At 41.0% G+C, this 18,889-nt stretch overlaps 1 protein-coding gene and 1 long non-coding RNA gene across 14 annotated transcripts in view; one reads left to right on the plus strand and one right to left on the minus strand.

Moving 5' to 3' along the window:
* LOC106485482 (uncharacterized) overlaps positions 1-18,889 on the plus strand; it is a 51,959-nt gene that overhangs the window by 16,531 nt on the left and 16,539 nt on the right. The window lies entirely within an intron of this gene.
* LTBP1 (latent transforming growth factor beta binding protein 1) overlaps positions 12,952-18,889 on the minus strand; it is a 215,364-nt gene continuing 209,426 nt past the window's right edge. For 9 of the 12 annotated variants that reach the window (XM_067293254.1, XM_067293257.1, XM_067293253.1 and 6 more), the window contains 2 exons: positions 15,259-15,408; positions 12,952-13,976 (listed from right to left, as the gene is read on the minus strand). In XM_067293254.1, the coding sequence (XP_067149355.1) occupies positions 13,807-13,976; positions 15,259-15,408 (320 nt within the window). In that variant the 3' untranslated portion in view covers positions 12,952-13,806. Of the gene's footprint in view, positions 13,977-15,258; positions 15,409-16,619; positions 16,879-17,317; positions 17,523-18,889 lie in introns of those variants that run through there. The other 3 variants (XR_010883704.1, XM_067293256.1, XM_067293255.1) reach the window with 3 other exon arrangements.

The following is an 18,889-nucleotide window of genomic DNA, read 5'->3' on the forward strand; positions in this document are numbered from 1 at the left end:
ACATGAATATAAATGCTTTGGTACAGTTTCCCCCTTAGTGCTGATTATTGTCTTGGTTCTAGCTTTACATCTGGCTTTTCACAATTAGAATGACAAAAATGGTATCCAAATTTTCCCATTAAATTTGAATGTGGAAGCTTTTCAGGACAGCTTCCAAAATCATAGGCTGAAATATCTGAGCCTTCTCCTCTGCTTTTATACTGTCCCTCCCTTGTGCAGCTAAGCAGCATTGTATCACGCTGCTCTTTCCGCTGGCATCAGTGGGAACGTGTTTGACATGACGTCCTATTCAGTGTGAGCAGGGCAGCATGATCTAGTTTGTCATGTCTGTAATTGATTCAATAGCTTGAATTTGTTATAGTGTTGTTACTGCCCCTCTTTCCCCCTCAACTGTTTCCTTGGCCCCCACATTTCACTGCATTGTCCAATATGTTGCAAGTAGTTACGTAACTTTTCCTGGTAAAGTTGTACTGAGGAGGAAACAGTAAGCAGGTTTTTATGTTGTATGGTCATCTTTAGGCTACCTGACTTATGGCCATGGAAATCACTTGTCTCAGAGTACTGAGTGAATTACAAGAACACATATCTCTCTTTTGATTTCTGATCATGTTAAACAGATTACCACATGGTGTCAGGCCTGCAGTGCAGGCTGCAGGCCAAGTCCCTGACTTCTACAAATAGTGTTGCTTTGTCCACTTCAGTGGAGCAACACTGATTTGAGCTGTCTGGGGAAGCTGGCCCATTGGTTTTAATGGGTCTGTGCCAGTTTATAGCAGCTGAGGAGCTGTGAGTTTAAGGGCCTTTCTAATTATAGCTTATGTTCAGTATATAGAAAATGTAGCGTATAGAAAATGTATTGTTTCCCTCCCTTCCACCACTCAAGCAAACCATCAAAACATAAAAATATCCCAACAGATTTGCTACCTACAGCTGTAGGGCAATCTGGAGAACAGTTCATTGTGATCTTAAAAAAAAAAGAAAAGAAAAGAAAAAGTAGGGGAAAACAGCAGGTCAGACTCAAGCTGTGAGTCAATATACACATAGAAGATAATGTGCTGATTGTCTGCCCCATGTGTTTGGGGTCTCATGAAGTTAGCACAGTTGCTGTCTGTAGTCCCTCATGATATAAACTGTCTGTGTGTGTTTTAGATAGGTTATGGAAGGAGAACACAAATAGCAGTATAATTTATTTTTCACGTTCTTTCTTACCAGAACGCAATGCACATGTTTCTCTGCCTTCTTTGTATTTTGAACAAAAAACATGCATTAAACCTGATGGCTGCATAACAGTGAAGATTAAATTAAAACTCTATTTACAAAATGTTGAAGATTTTAATGCCTAAAACTTCTGTTGATCCTTGTCTCTTCCCTGTGATTGATTTCTATACAAACAGCCAGGAGTTTAAAGTTTTCAGGGAGGTGGTGAAAGCAGGAAACGTTATCTCTGTGGTATTGATGAGGAAATATAACTTGCCAGAGGTCTCACAGGAAGTGATACTTTTATCAGGAAAGCTTATTTTGCTGGTTGTTTCTGCTTTTCATCCTTTTCCTTACATTTTGCTTGTTTCCTTCTCCCTTCTCAGTCACATCCTTGTCTTTGTATTCAAGGTTCTTTGCCTTCTACTTCTGTCCTACCTAGTGTGCTCAATTCACTCTAGCAGAGTTGATTTTTGCCTCCAGTCAGCTCACACTTTCATTTTATGTTCCCACTTTTAAAATTTCCATGCAAGCACCCTTGTACTTCCTCTCAGACTTATGAGAAGCTGCTATGAACAGCTGCAATGTTATCTCACTATTCTTCTGCAAAACTCTCCTTTGTCCCACTACCCTCCAAAAACGTCAACAGTGTTGCTGCAGGGCTGTGCTGGAGGTAATTTGTTCCAGGGAGGTGGAAGGAGCTATTTAAAATTTCAGCAGGTTCCTGAACTGTCAAAAACTGTCTCCAGCAAGTTCTTTTCTTGGCAAGCTTGTGCTGCCCATCTTTGTGGGTGGCTTCTCTGCTCTCCTGGCTTCTCAGGATCCAGTGTCAGAAATCCCCATTCCTGGTTGCGTCCCTTGTTGTTGATCCATGCTGGGCTGCTGCTCTCACTATTACTAGTATTATCTCATTATTTCTTTGTATGCTTCCTCTAGCTGTATCCATCTTATTTTCTCATTTCTCGTTACTTTCTCATTTTATACCTCAGTTGAGAGAAAGCCTTTTTGCAACACCTGGTACAATGAGGTGCTGATTTTTGACTGTTTCCCATGCACTGTGACTCAGAAGCATTAGTAATGGATAGAAGACCTGAGGCTTTATATTCCTGTACTTTAGGACTTACACTCCTCAGTCTCAAAAGCCCACTTTTCTACATTTGTGTTTATTTTAATGTAAATATTTTAGCATTGAAGATTCCAAGAAAAAAGTGAGAAAACATATAGCAGAGATAAATTGCTTCCTCCTTTGTGTATAACATACTGATAAAAGAGCATTAATGTATTGTACAGGTAATGCATCTGTACCAGAAAGACTTCCCTACAGCATTCTGTACTCTGGGCACACACCTATGTAAATAAGGATGTGCAGAAAGAAACATAGAGATTAATGTATGTCAATTTAAAATAAAAAAAATTGATAGCATTTAATGGAAAATTTCGAAATCCCAAATAATCAGAGTGCAGGTGCTTTCCAAATCTTGCAAATATTGTCATTTCTTTTTCAAGGAGTTTTATTTACCCCTCAAAGCCAGATGTAGATTGGGGGGGAAAAAAAATCTTTAGAAATTGCTGAAGTCCATCTGCTTTGCTGTTAGGTTGACAGAGTTAGGTTCTCATTTACACCAGTTTCCCCCTGTTATACTTCATTGACCAAGATGAGATATTTTTTGTTAGTGTGAGTTCATTCTTCTGTTGTTTCCTTTGCCAGTTTTTCAGAGGGCTTCCATTTGCTAGCCAAGCTTTTCTGGATTTCAAGGTGTTTTCATTCCCGTGTCTGCCAGGACAGGGGAGAGGTTGAGTTGGCTATTGCAAAGGAAACTAATTACCATCAGCCTTTTGAAGACATTGTGTTCCAAGCCCCTTTGCTGCCATTTGAAGTAGGGCAGTGAGTACTAAATGGCTTTTTCTGGTTTATCTACAGCAACACAGCTTTCTACTGGAGTCTGGGTCATACTGCAAAGGTGCGTTCTTCTGCTGGAGCAGTAAGTTGAGCACTGTAAATTATACTTGCGCAGGGACCCCTTTCTGGCACATGCTGTGCGAAGGGGGCAACTGATTTGCCCTGCCCTGATGTGACATCTCTTCACTGCCAAATCTCTGTTGTCTGCACCTGTCTTGAGAGCAGCTGACTGCCACGGTCTCCCATGATCTTGCTTAAAGGAAGAGTAAGAGTTGCTCCTCCATGGTTCCTGTCAGGTGCTGTGTTATCATGTCACCTCCTGGCTGCCAGGAACAGGGGCTTTCAGGGGCCCTGGGAGACAGGAATAGCAGCCTGCACAGCACAACTCCTTAACCAGGAGGTTTCTCCAGTGACTTCAAAGAGACAAGGATTACACTGTGGGTATCTGTTTTGTTGGGTTGAGAAGGTGTGCGTGTGTTTGTGGGTTTTTTTCCTGGATTCCTAGGAATAGTTCCACTGCTGTGAATGCTTTCTCTAGCTGTTTGACTTGCATGTAGGAGCTAGCTTTACATGAGCTAGACCAGCTGCTCATAGCCCGGGGTAGGAATTTTGTTGTGCAGGGAGATTAAATGGTTTATTTTCCATCCATCAAGAGCCTCAGAGTTAGTCAGCTGGGCTTTTTAGGTGACAGCTTTTACCTTAGGCTAATAGATGTTTTAAAAATAGCCGTTGTTAGCCTCTAATTGCACTGCTGGAACCTTTAAACTTGTGGCATCATGTTACTGTGCGTTTGGGTTCAGACTTTTCAGTTGCTGCCATCAGCTGTGCTCTTATGCGTCTGAGTCTTCGCATTTCACATTTGGCACAACACTCCCATTGCAGAAATACAGATTGTATCTTCCTGGAGCTATTATTTACACTGTTTCCTCTCGGAGCTGCAGATTTTGTCGTCGTTTCTGAAACTTGAAGGATGTGGCACTTCAGGTGCTGTGCTGACCTCTAGTGACAAAGGCTGGAGAAAAAGTATCTTTGCTTTTAAAACCTGTGAACACCAAGCTTCCTCATAGCTCTCCTTCCTGTTTCCTCTAGTTTTCATTCCAAACAAATTATAAGGACTTAATCTCTCCTAGTGTATTTCCAGGTATTTCTGATATTTGCTCATATTTTTGTGCAGTTTTTGAACAGCTGGTGCTGGATTCAGAGCTTGTGGTGGCTGTGCAATAGTTGAATTCTGTTAACTTTTATTAATACATGCCCATTTCTCAGGACAGAATCAAGCTGCTGGTACTCCATCCCATTTATGATGCTAAATTAAAATGTGTTAAATAAAGAAAACTTAAACCCCCAAACCCAGAGTTTAAAAAAAAGGTTGATTTGACTCTTACTATCTGTCCTTTAATTACATTTTAGTATGTTTCATGTGGTCAGCAGGGAAGTTGGAAGGGTTCAGTGAGATATTAGTTGTTCTGAAACACAGAAGTAATTTTTAGTAGCAAATTTCTCCAACTGTATTAGATCTCTTTCAAAGGTTTTCAGTATTTTATTCCTTGCAGTTTTGAATATATTTTTTTTGATCTGTTAGAAAATTGTTGTGGTTCTTTATATACTGTGAGCAAAATTACTTCCCGCGTGAGCCCACTGAAGCCAATGGAGTTGCACCAAAATTAGAGAAGAAAATGTTAATATAGTTATCTTAACAGATGATACTGTTAATTATACTTGTACAGAAGAATGAAGAGAAGGGATAATAGTGGAAAACATAGGGGAACTGAAACAGAGAAATTAAAAGTATAGGGGAACTATAGTGGGAGAGAGCTGCTGCAGGGGCCTTTTGTTTGTTTGGTCCACCCTGTAGGCTGATAGGACCCTGTGGTCTTTGCCCTTGAATTTTTGTATGCTGCTGAGTCTCCTGGAGATGTTTTGAGTTAGGTATTTAGAGAGGGGAAATACCTATAGTGTTAGATTTTCATGGTCTGTCTTCCTTGCAGTGCAGGATTGGTAGCTACTGCACATTTATAACTGCTTTGTTTGGTCTACTGTGTGGTAGAAGTAAGTGTTTTTAGCAAACACACAAACATAAAGCAAATTTTACTCGGTGAAGTAAGGGCCAGCTTGTCTGAAAACAATTATAGCTGCCTTCAGGTGGAATAATCCAATACCAGAACTTTTACCAGATGCGAAAATATTGGAAGGATTAATATATATGTCTGGATGCACTTGTGTATTATTGCCTTCAATAGTAAAAAACCAAAACTCTCCCTACCTTCTTTGTCTTAAATTTAGTATACTAAAATGAGCTAAAGTTATAGTGAGTAATATAGTTAATGTAGTTCCTGATTTTTTTTTTCTTTTCATTTTAAGGGTATTTAAAAAAATAATGTTCTCTTTTTCTTTAGCCTTTGGAAAATGACATCTAAATATGAGCAAACATGAATGTAAATTCCATCTTCACTCAGTTCACAGCTGTGCAATCAAAGGATTTCCCTTTCCTTTCTTGTTTTATTTTTGAAACTTCCTTATTCCATGTTTGCTATTCAGCTCAGTTTGGTGATGCTGCAGGACAGAAAAAAAATAAATACATTCACTGCTAAAAGCATGCTCAAAATTTCTTGCTTATTGTGAAAGAAGGAAAATATACATATTTCTGCATCCCTCTAGGTAGTTTGGGGAAGGATACAAAGTTGGCATGGTGGTGGCATGGGCTTCTATTTCTGTGAGGAAGGAGAATGCTGTGAGATCGAGTGATATTTATGATGGATGTTATCAATTTACTTTGGCGGAAGATTTTTCTAAGTACCGGATAGTAGTTATCAGTTACACTGCATGCCAAACCTGTATTTAGACACTGAAAACTACTCTGGGGAGGCCAATACCAGTGAACAGGAAGGAATGGGTGCATGGGATGCTGAGGGTTTGGGTCATGAGCAAATGATAGGTATGGTGGAGGGAGACTGAACTCTTAAACTGCGCATACACAAGTCCATGGGCCCTGACGGGATGCACCCATGAGTGGGGGAGGAGCTGGCCAATGTCCTTGGGAGGCCACTCTCAATTATCTTTGAAAGGTCATGGTGATCAGGGGAGGTCCTTGAGGACTGAGAGAAAGGAAATGTCACCCCTATCTTCAAGAAGGGGAAGCAGGAGGATCCAGGGAACTACAGGCTGATCAGCCTTACCTTGATCCCTGGGAACGTGCTGGAGCAATTAATCCTGGATACTATTTCCAAACATATGAAGGACAGGAAGATGATTGGGAGTAGTCAGCATGGATTTGCAAAGGGGAAATTGTGCTTAACCAACCTGATAGCCTTCTGTGATGAGATGACTGGCTTTGGTGGATGAGGATTCCCTTCAGAGCAATGGATGTTTACCTTGACTTCAGTAAGGTATCTTTTGACACCATCTCCCCAAACATCCTCATAGACAAGCTGATGATGCTCAGGCTAGGTTAGTGGTCAGTGAGGTGGACTGAAAACTGGCTGACCTTCCAGGCTCAGAGGGTTGCAATCAACAGCATGAAGTCCAGCTGGAGGCCAGTCACTAGCTGTGTCCTCCAGGGGTTGATACTGGGGCCAGCACTGTTTAACCTCTTCATTAATGACCTGGATGATGGGACCAAATGCACCTTCAGTAAGTTTGCAGATGGCACAAAACAGAGCAGCAGCTGATACACCAGAGGGCTCTGCTGCCATTCAGAGGGACCTCTATAGGCTGGAGAAATGGGCAGAGAGGAACCTCATGAAGCTCAATGCAGGGAAGCGTGCCAAGTTCTGCACCTGGACAGGAATAAACCCAGGCACCAGGACAGATTGGGGGCCGACCAGCTGCAGAGCGGCTTTGCAGAAAAGGACCTGGGAGTCCTGGTGGACAACAAATTGAACATGAGCCAACAATGTGCCCTTGTGGCAAAGAAGGCCATCAATGTCCTGGGCTGCATTAGGCAGCATTGCCAGCAGGTCAATGGAGGTCATCCTTCCTCTCTGGTCAGCCCTGGTGAGACTGCACCTGGAGTGCTGGGTCCTGTTCTGGGCTCCCCAGTACGAGAAAGGCATGGACCTCCTGGAGTGAGTCTAGCAAAAGGCCACAAAGGTGATGAAGGGACTGGAGCATCTCTCTTAGGAGAGGCTGAGAGAGCTGGGACTGTTCAGGCTGGAGAAGTGAAGGCTCAGGTGGGATGTTATTAATGTTTATAAATATCTGATGAGAGAGTTCGTAAATGTTTATAAACAGCTGATGAGAGAGTGGCCAGAATCTTCTCAGTGGTGTCCCGTGCTAGGACAAGAGGCAACAGGCACAAGCTGAAACACAGGAAATTCCAGCTGGACATAAGAAAATCACTTTTTCACTGTGAAGGTTGTTGAACACTGGAACAGGTTGCCCCAAGATGTTGTGGCATCTCCATTCTTGGAATACTCAAAGGGCAGTCTGCTCTAGCTGACCCTGCTTGAGCAGGTGGGTAGGAGTAGATGATCTCCAGAGGTACCTGTCAAGCCCAGCTATTTTGTGATTCTGAGTTTTCTGGCTCTTCTGTTGTAAGGCTGTTTCTGCAGGGAAATGCAGTGTCTGTAGCCCAGTCCTTGGCATTTTCCATAGGAGTATTGTTACTCTCTCAGGACTGCAGAGGGAACTGGCCCTGGGGAAGGGTAGCAAATGGAACAGAAAGTGGGGAATGCCCTTGTGGCAGGAACTGGGCTGGATAGCTGCCTGCAGCAGGGAGGGGAGGTGTGGATCCTGAGGACAGAGCCCACTGACAAAGCCACAGGGACCATTTAGATGGCAGAGAAGTTAAATTCAGTTTTAGCTGGAAACAGACCACCTTCTGCTGGGGATCTTGGAACAGGTCCTACTCACCCTTCCGGGCAGCTTCCTAGTGGTTGAGAAGTGACAGAAATGAAACTTTTAATGTGAAAGAAATAAAAAATCTGCTTAGCTGTACTCAAAACTTTCCTGCCAGGGACATTCTTCATTAAACACACATGGTGGGCTTTTTCAAAAGAGCTTGGCACAGCCTTTGCTCTGCTCCCACTGGAATCTGTGGAAGTGCCACAGGTTTTGGTGGGAGCAGAGCTAAATCAGTATGGAGTGCTTTGGAAAATCCAGCCCAGAATGGATCCTGGCAGCGTGACTAGATAGGGATTGGAGGTGATGCTGAAATTGTCACGTAGAAATTTTCCATGCTGGCTAGCATATCCTCTCCTTTCCCTCAGTTCAGAGCTAATGGAAAGCAGTGTACAGTGAAGCATAATTTGAAGGGAAGGGAAAGTCAGCATAGAAAGAAATAAGAATATCCTGATTTTCTCCCTCCTCCCCATATTTTGTCAGGATAAAAACTTTACTGCAGAACTTCCCTTCTACCTGAGGTTGCCGCTTAACTCTCCAAGAGTTGGTTGAAGGCAAGCAACAGTGCACATAGTGTGTGTGAGACTCTGGTGCTCTCTGGATGGGATACTGCTAGAGACTAACAGCATGCGCCAGTGTGCTGAGAGAGGCTGAGTGGATTTGTGTTCTGTTGCCTTTGGAGCAAAAGGCACGTGCCTGCACCTGCTCATGTGTGGGAGAGGAAGGAGAAGGTGCCGTGTCCTCTCTGTCAAGATCCCTCCCTGATCTAAGGATAGGGAGCACAGGCCACTGTGTCAGGTCAGTCTTCTGTTATGGAAAAATTTAGATTTGAAGGGAACTCTGGAGGCCTGCTTAAGGCAGAGTGAACTTCAAAGTTGGATCAGGTTGCACAGCTGCTGAAGTGTGGAGGTACCTTCCCAGGTTGGCAGCTTGAGAGGGAGAAGAGCAGAACAATCACAGGTCCGAGACCGTAATCTGGGACAAACCAGCAGCCTGAAGACTTCCATTAGGATGCCACAACATTTGCTGTTTCCTAGGGCTCTCTGAGCCAATATGTATTCAGTCATTCAGTGATTTTGAAGGAGCTCTGACATGGCTGGCATTCCTGGCTTTTTTCTGGTTTATGTCATTCCTGCCCCACCAGATAGTAAAATCACTTCTGAAGGCAGGTCTTCACAAGATAATATCTGGTTTAAACAAATGTTTTCTTTTTGGTACGCAGGCTTGCAAATGTAAAGGTTTGGGGGGGGGGGGGGGTGTTCAAGTTGTTTCACAGCTTGGTGTGTAAACACAGCCTGTGCTAGCTGTGGAGTTGTTGCCCCAGGACAGCCTAAGTTTTCTGACTCTTCTGCTGTAAGGCTGTTTCTGTAGGGAAATGCAGTGACTGTAGCCCGGTCCTTGGCATTTTCCATAGGAGTATTATTATTCTTTCAAAAGCTGTCGTCATCACTTATTGGGAAGTCTTCAGCAAAGGACTGATTTTCTGCATTTGTTCACTCTTATGTGTATTTTATTGTGCCTCTCTTTTGGATACATCACTTCTTAGCTTCCCTAGGTAAGATAACTTCAGATCTTCTGATAGAAAAAGCTATATAAATACCAAATAATTATCTCAAAAGTGAGCAGTAGCCTTGCTGTCCAATCCACTTTTTTTTTTTTTTTTGAATTGCTTCTTAATAGCTCCCTTGGCCTTCATGGTGTTAGCAGAGGCTCCAGTGTGTACAAGCTTCTCTTCAAAGTGGGTGGCATTAATAAGGAACAATACTGTAGTCTCTCCTAGAGGCAGCAGTGGGGTTTTTAAGTTCACTACGTGCTTTAAAGGAATGCAGTGTGGTTCAATTGCTGGCCAGATCTGGCCCATGGCATGCTTTAACAGTCTGTCACCTTTCCTTTTCAGAAGTTAGGGAAGAGTGCCAGGGCCATCTGGACGTCACTCAGGGGGCAGTGAGGCCCTCAGAACTTGGATTCAAACCCCATCACTGCAAGGGTAGGATTACCATGCGCTAATGGGTCACTACAACCACTTTGGAGCCCTTAGCACTTTAGGACTACTTTTAGTCAGGAATTTATTTGAGTATGTGTGTCAGTTGTCACTGACTAGTTGAGTATTTATGACAACTGCCAGTTTTGTCTCTTGAATTCAAATGAGCTGTCCTGCTGTAACAGTGTTTTTCCCAAGAAATGTTAGTGCTCACTTTGAATACTATTTTAACACTGGCTCATTTTTTCACTGAATAGCATCCCAGCATTAAAGTATCATGTCTTTCTAACTGAGACTTCAGTGTGTCACTTCAATTCTGTAGTATCTTTGGTGTCATTAACACAGTAGCATTATAATGGAACTAAAAATTTGGTTCCAACATGTCGGCAATCTTATAGCACCACTTCTGTAGCAAGGAAATGGCTAGCTGAAAAAGGACTATATATTTTTTAAAGGGTCTATATGAGTATAAAAAAAAATATTGGTGCCATTTAGCATAAATTGTAATCAGTTCCAGACTCTGCCACACTCAGAAACATGAATTATGGAATCATGCTTGGTGGTTTCTGTATTTTTAGGGTTCTCACCTAAACCTCAGCTCTTGTGATAAGTAAAGGGCTACATCTGTGGTGTCCAAGCCCTTGTCTTAATGGTGTTAAGAAAATGTTTGTTTAACTGTGAAATTGTATTCCTGAGTCCTGCAGCTTTTCAGGTGAAGTGACTGAACTAGCTTCGCTATACTGGAACGAAGTAGGTGGGCTCTGGGGGCTGAGTTCAGATAAGCTAAGTATTTCACTTAATTCCTTGGGCTGTGATTCCTTTGTCAAGGCATTTGTGAAGGCTTGGAGCCAGTCACCAGGACATGCTCGCACAGGGCTGGATGTGGTGCTTGGGCTGTTCCATATGTGGCCGTGAGTGTGTGTGTGTGCAGAAATGCAAAGAGATGGCACTGGTGTTACTCTGCTCAGGGGAGAGATTCACAGGGAAAAGCTATATAGGAAAGCAGGCTTCATTTTAGTTCTGTTGCTCACAGAACAGCTTGTTTTGTTTTGGCTTTGTCTGTTTGTTTGTCTGAAATAACAAAAAGTAGGATGGTCAGCATGTATATTGTCTGAGAATGATAAACTCCCAGGGTATTTTAAATTTGCTTTTTTAAAAAGAAATAAAACAGCAAGGAGCCAGTCTTGTGGCTCAGAATTGCATGTTCAGCACAGTGTTTGTTCCCAAAGAGAAGTCCTCAAAGGGTGCTGACGTTTGAACATTATTTCCTCAGCTGTCATGCTGGTATACTCTCAGGAGCAGTGGAGACCCACACTGTCCCACACTGTGGCCTATTCCTTACAGTTTTCTTTGTCAGTGCTGGCCAGGATCTCTTAGTCTGCTCCTAAGACAGGGCAAATGCAGTCTTTGCTTTTGTGCATCTCCTCCTAAGGAAATACCTTTTCTGTCTGTCTTTCCAGCTGGACTTGCGTCAGCATGGTTGACATGAGAGTCCAGTAAAAGGCTACTGGCTGTAGTGTCTTCCCCTCTCAGCAGGCTTACCCAGGGGCACCTCGCCAACCTCGCTGCCTGCGACCTCTCCCCAGAGCAGCTGGGTACCTTCACCTGGCATGAGGGAGAGGAAGCCTGCACAGAGCGTAACTGCAAATCAGGGTGGGTAGGCGAGGGAGCTGCTGTAGCCAAGTGGGATATGATGGGAATTCATTCAATGGGAATGATGATTATGCTTGCTTTGCCTGTGGCTTTACTAGCAAAAGGTTGTAACTGTGACTTTGTTTTTGGTTAAGACTGTAGAAGGATTAACCTTAAGCAGAATGACTTAGAGCACTTTAGTTAACAAATTCCCTAGTAAGACCTTCCTTCTTCACTTCTGTCTTAACCGTAGCAGTCAAGCAAGAATTAACTTCTTTTATTATTATTACAGGCCAAGTTGTAGTGTTTGTACTCTATTTCTTTCAACTGAGAAGAGAGACTTGTTATTCCTCCACCTCTCCCCTGCTTAATTCTAGAAAATTTGAAGGTCTCAGATATTTTGCAAAAAGTCTCCTCCTTAAAGATCCCCCTCCCCTAGTTTTCTTCAGGAAATTTCTTTGTATGTTAACATACAATCAGTTCCTAAATGTGCAGTGTTCTTCACTAGTCCTTGTGTCAAATTCCAGCTGGTGTGGAGGCAGAGCCCTGAGATGGGTAGCTGTGTTACCAGACAGATTGTAGAGTCAAGCATGGTGCTGAGCTCTTTCACACATGAACAGGCACATGGACGTTAATGAGACCTACCCAGTGCTCAGTACTTACTTAAAGGAATACAACTTCGGGATTTTTTTTTCATTGACTGACCTAAAATTTTGGAAAATAAATTTGATTCAGGACCAAAACAAGTATTTCTTTTGTTGGTGAAATGAGAAATAAAAATCTACTTTGGGGACAGTTGGACCCACTTTCTTGAGTTTAGTTTTATCCTTTTCCTTTCAATATAGGGCAGGTCTAAAGGACATAGCAAAAATGTTTCATTTGGAAAATATCAAAAGGACACATTTCAGCATTTCCAAAGCAAACGATTTCATTCTGGAGAAGGTTAAGCAAAACAACTATCAGTCTCATAATTACTTTCTCTCTCTTCTACCACTGAAAAATGGCTAAGGCCATGGCGAGGTACAGTTCATCACAAAAAGAAAATTATCCCCCTTCTCTCTAGTAGTTCTGAAAACCAGGCCATCTACTGAAGAGCCCGATTTGCAGATTTAGTGGGAAACATGCCTAAACCAGGAAAGAACAAAAATTCCATGGAAGTCAGCTTCCAAGTCAAACAGTTTCTGTAGGTCTGTGTTTGAAATCTCCCCTCTGGAAGCCTAACTTCAGGCATCAACTAATTCAAGCCCTGGCCTTATTAAAACAGCATGAGAAGGAAAAACCAGCCAGACAAATCCCCATAACTATCGTAATGTAAATTAATTCTAGTACTATACACACCGTAGGGTTTGATTCTTGTAACATGAACACAAATAAAAGAAATAATAAGCCTACAATTAGTAAATAGCTTTTTTTCTAAAAAAAGGTGATTTTATTGAGTTTTAATATACAGCTTTAATATGTTAGGGTAATCCTACAAGATCTCTCTTGTGTTCAATTTACACATTACAATACAGACGTGAGCTCAAATCTTTTGTTTTAATGTACAAAAAGAATCCAATGTTGTTCACTAGCAGCTTTGAACTTGGGAAGAAAGGTTCTAAAGACTTTAAGTGCAGTAACAACCATACAGAATACAAAATGAACATAAGGACTTTTCGCCAAGGTATATAAACATTTGAAAACAAATGGTGCCTGCTCCACAGGGCAGACAACTAGCAAATTAAAAAAAGTCACTGACCAATGTTCCAGAGAAGGAGGAGCATTACCCTGTGTAACAATTCTTATAAAATGGCCTAAGAATATCTGTATCAAAGATTTTGTACTGATCAGAAAAAAAAGGTCTGAAGAGAAACAGTAGGCAAGGAACTAAACAATCAAAAAAATGACATAGTAATATAAAATATTTCCATCACTATTTAAATGCCAAATTAATCAAGCAATAGTAAAAACAAAAACCAAAATACCAAAGCTCTTCTGTTTAAAATAACAGCACTGTTTTTGCATAATGATTTTTTTTTTTTTATGAACACACTATATACTTGATTGTTTCTTTCATACAGAGAAATGTGTACATTTGGTCTGTCACTTCAGTGAAGCTGACATATAATCAGCCCATCATTTCTCACCTTTGACACATTTTAATGCTTTTTTTCCCCATGTTTGCTACTCCGGTGCCTTCTCTTCTCAGGTTAAATACTTTTCTTCCTTTTCTTTATACAGTGCAGAGTATATGGGCTTAGAATATGGAGATTTTCCTCTACTCCAGTTCACTGTCTAGTTCTGAGTTCAGTGGTGTGCAGTAGTTTGGCTTATCTGAAGGTACGTAGCCTGGGAGACACAAACACTTGTACGAACCTTCTGTGTTAATGCATTTGGCATTCTTGCAGAGAGACATCCTGTTGTTCAGTTCATTGCACTCATTCACATCTGCAAAAAAGGGCACATCAAAACACATGTACTTAAGTCTGGTGTGTGGGGGGAAAGCCAATTTATTTCCAGCATTGTCAAGAACAGAATATGCTGTATAAATAAGTGGAGAACTATATACTCAGTTCACATCAGGCAGAATTAGGCTGGGTCAAAAGCTGCAACACACAAATATTTAAATGATAAGACGAGGAAGTTATCATGGAAAATCAATAATGTATTAAATGGCCTTACACTGCTAGATTACCAAGTCCAAATTCAACCTAAGCCGCCAAACAAAAACAATCTATTAATAACCGCTTACAGGATTTTATTTGATGACTGAGAATTAACTTATAAGAAAGTATCTACCAGTTCTTAGTATAATGCAGTTCTTAAATGTCTATGTTAAACAAAATCAAATACTTTAGGCATTTTTGGTGTCAACTAAATCATTGTGAACAGCAGACTACCTGCACTCAATATTGGGCAGCACTGGCCTGAAATACACACCTTTTCTAGCTAAGGAAGCCAGCTGGCTATAAAGTCCTAATGATTGCAAGGCATGCAGGTAGCCTCATCATGATACAGCGAGGAGGCCTCAGCTGTGGGTGATGAAGCATAATGCTAAGCAAGATCAGTATAGACACCTCAAACGGAAACACCCATGTACAGTCACTGCTGGACTTCTACACTGAGGTATGTTAGTTGTTTTGCTTCATCTTCGCCCTGTCACCCCCCCTCCCTGTGTTTTGTTTTTAACTGAAGACTAGTCATTTGATGCCTTGGTTAGATGTTGCACAGATTTGCTGCTTTGAGAGTGGGGGGGACAGTCTGGTCTGTAAACTGTTGAACTAAGTGAGAATTAGGGGCCGGATCCCACTGAATGGCTCTCTGAATATTTAGGTGACCCAGCTGCTCTAAAAATCTGCTCCTGAAATTACTCTTCCAGTCAGGATCCAGTCTCTTACCTCACTAAGTACTTAGAAAAACCTTTGTTCTGCATGTTACAGTGTTACCTTATTAACAGAATTTTAAGCTTCATTTCACATGTGTGCATCTTAGTTTCTAGGCCTTAATTGAAGACAACTGTAATGATTAAGATAAACTGAGAGACATCAACGTAGTTGTTTCTGTAACAATTGTGTGTACTAGCCTTTGCAGTAAATCAAGCAGAAATTTGGCATCTTCAATAGAATTGAGGTGATCATCTGCAACCCTTTTGTTTTAGCCCCTCTGACTGAGTGACTGAGTAACCTGACAGACTAAAAGAAGAATATGAAGTGATACACTGTATCCTCACCAACACAAGTCATTTTTGCCATGTCCAGGTGATAACCATCAAAACAGTCACAGGTATAGCCTTCTTGGACTCTCACACATCGGCCGTTTTCACATCCGTTCAGAATACCACATTCTTCTGCTTGTAACTCCTCAAAGCTGTTCAGAAAACCTGGGTGGAGAAAGAATTACAAACAAGTAAGTTACAGAGCAGTTGAGTCTGTAAACCCAAACGTATAGACAGGCTCTGAAATTCTCTTAGAGGTTTACTTGGATGCGGCTTGACTTTGTAGAAAATAGGTCAGCTTTAGCAGATCCGCACCATCTGGAGTTTTAAATGCACAACAAAAGTGCTGTGATATGTTTCGAGATGAGAACTGAATAACTTTCTGAACTCTAGGTTTCTGTTCAAAATCAGTGATTGTATTTTGTAAATGAAAGTATATTGACAGTACAGGTTTTAAATGATAAATTAGTGTTTTCTAAATAGCATGTTTTAATTGAGTATTATATCAAACTTTATGTAAGCAAAGCAAAAGTGGTAATACAGTTTGGGAGAAAAGTTCCTAAATCAGTCTTCTTGAAAAGAAAGGTTGTGTGTGGGGGTTAGAGTTGCATTCTAATTTATCTACAAGAAATACATATAAAAAAAATCAATTTCAGCTGCCTTAAGGAAAGTAAGAAGAAATTAGAGATGGCTTTCCTATTGTGGTTTTGGTTAGTAACTTCTTGGCTGGTGGTTCAGCGATTCGTGCCAGTACAAATACCTATAAACTACTAATTGCTGCTTGTCATAATTCTAGATGTTGAGTAGTCAAAGCTAAAGGACTGTCTTTGTTTTCACTAGTTTGTACAATGCCTCTTGTGATGGGGCTCTGCTCCCCGATTTAGGGCTTTTAGACAATTATGTATGTATTTATAAAGAAGGGTACATATTTTAAAAATTATTTGACGTTTTTACATGCTCAGAGATGCTTAGTAGGACTGAATTGCTCCTCTTAGTCCTGCACAAGTTTTTCAAATAGTTTTCCATTCTTCAAGCAGCGATCTAAAAGAACTGCAGATGGCAGTCCATCACATCAAAAAGACTTTTGAGAAAAAAGTCTTTAGCATTTGAGAGTCCTTGGTTTACCAGCATAATGAATATATAGTATAGAAAATAAATAAGTCTTCTGGAGATGGAGTGGAATAAAGTAGGATGGGTAATGCATCTCTCCCTCTGCCCCATAACATACAATTAATACAGCAGCTCCACAAACAAATCGGTATACCTAAAATCGGTTAGACAGATATACCACAAACTGTTTACCTATTTATATTTGTTGCAATACTAGTGGTATGTAGATTTGCTCAGCTACATAGGAAAATGAATTTCTCACTGACCTTTTGCTTGTTCTCCTGTCTTTTTGTTTTTATTCCATCCTGTCCTGGCTCTTGAGTCCCTCTTTTCTTTTCTCTTGCTTTGCCTTTCCCATTCTGCACTTTTTGTATTAGCCTTCATTTACCTTCTGTATTGTCATCATATCCACTCTCCCTCTCTTTGGCTACATACATTGCACCTAGCCTGGATTTTCTCTAGCATGGTAAGAAACTTCACAGGGATCATGTCCATCAGTGATGCACTGAATAAATTTTGGAGACACTGAACAGAAAATGAGACATAAGAAGCACTTGCTGACATATGCCACATCTCAAGAACATATAAAATACATAGATTATATACAAATGTACATTAAGTGGGAAACATTAAATTTTTTCCTGTGAACCTAGCAAATCATATTGCAGTGTGGCTGTGTTGAGGATATTGAGCAATTGTCATGATGTCTAGTTACAGTGTAATAAGAAACCTGATCAATTTTCATTATATTTTCAGTTCACTAACAGAGCTTGCATAGGGCTTATGTGGGTCCTCTTTGTTGGGCCCCCCAAATATAAAAATATATTTTTGGGGGGTGGGGCACACACGCACACACACACACATACACACACAAACAAATGAAAGGCATCACTTATTTTATGCTGAGAGCATATTTAGTATGTTGTAATTTTAACCAGATAAAGCCAAAATATTCATCACTCACAGCAAGTTCTACTTCAGAATAGCTGGATGGGGCCTAGGTTGTAGTCCGAATTTGCATGTTTGGCTTTGTAAAAATTGATGGCACACAGTTGGCAAGTATTGCATTGAAGTGCACGGCCCCACCATGGGCCGGCAGGTATTGTCCTTCTCCTCTGGGATCACACAGACTGTAGCAGGGCTGTGACCATGAAGTCTTGTTTGCTGCCCTAGACACCGGACAGAATTTTCAGATATGTCAGAGAACTGTGCCTGTGATGCGGGCACATATGACTGTGTGTTTTAGGGTTTCTTACGCATTTGCTTGCCACTGTATGTGATTCATTGATTGAATGGGAGCAGAAGAGGTGAGCTCTTAGGCTTCTGTTTCTAAAACAGAGGCCTCAACTGTGGATTCAGAACTGTTCACAGTTTTATCTTATTTATTCACTATTGATTATAACTTGCAGAAGTGCTTCCTTCCTACTCAGTATTTTATCTATCACATCAGCTACCTAGTCATCTTTCTGGGTTTTTCATTTTGTTTTGGTAGTTTCCATCTATATGACATTTTAATTAGATATCAACACTCAGTACTGTTTAATTAAAATCATTTGGATGTAAAGAAAAAAAACATTTCACAATTCTGTGTAGAGCTTAGAAGGTCATTCCGATGCTCAATAGGAATGAACTCATTAACCTCATCTGTATAGTACATTTTTGTATAAAGTGCAACGTGCCAAAGAAATATACATCACCCTTCTAATAATGTGCTGTAATCCTCTTGCCCTGTTTTGATCTGTCACCTTTAGTTTAAAAGTTACTCATTGTACAGGAGAAGCACTTTGGGAAAAAGTGTAGTGGTAATTTATAGGCCAGATGTATAAAGCAATGGAAATTATCAGTTCCTTCTGATACCTCCACCTTTTTTTCCTCTAAAACTGTGAAGAAATATGTTGGAGCTGTACAGGCTGACTGATTCTGAGGAAGATGATGAGATTGGTAAGTATTCTTCTCCCCCAGGTCTTAATAGTGAGCTGGGCCAAACCCATAAAGAACCCAGATATTCTTGGAGTGCAATTGAGATGCTGGTTATATACAATCCCTCACGCCCTACTTGGTAGGTCATTCAAGCCTCAAGGCTATATGCATGCCTACTCTCTGATCACACTGTGCTGTGAGCAAGAACAACTTACATGCTCTCCATTTCTCCCATATAAATTTTCTTGGAAAATCGTGGAAAGCTGGCCCAAAGGGATATTTTTTTCTCTTTTTTTCTTTTAAACTAAATGCACTCCAAAGAAATCTGTCCCATGCTCTAAAGCAAAATTAATCTGTGAGAAGGGAAACTGGCAATCCTTTTGACCTTTAGCTGTAAATCTGTTGGTAAATATAAATTTAGTACACTTGGCACAAACTATTTCACTATATTAAAAATTAATATTGCGCTCTGAGCCCAACTGGACTCTTAGACAATGCTGGCTCTCAAACCTGAACACCTGACTGAAAGCTAGTATCATAGGAATAACTAATACATAAACAGGCCACATTACTCAGAAGCAAACATAAGAATGAAGCCAGCTACAGGAAGATAATC

This window comes from Apteryx mantelli, chromosome 3, assembly GCF_036417845.1.
Source record: "Apteryx mantelli isolate bAptMan1 chromosome 3, bAptMan1.hap1, whole genome shotgun sequence".
Taxonomy (NCBI): domain Eukaryota; kingdom Metazoa; phylum Chordata; class Aves; order Apterygiformes; family Apterygidae; genus Apteryx; species Apteryx mantelli.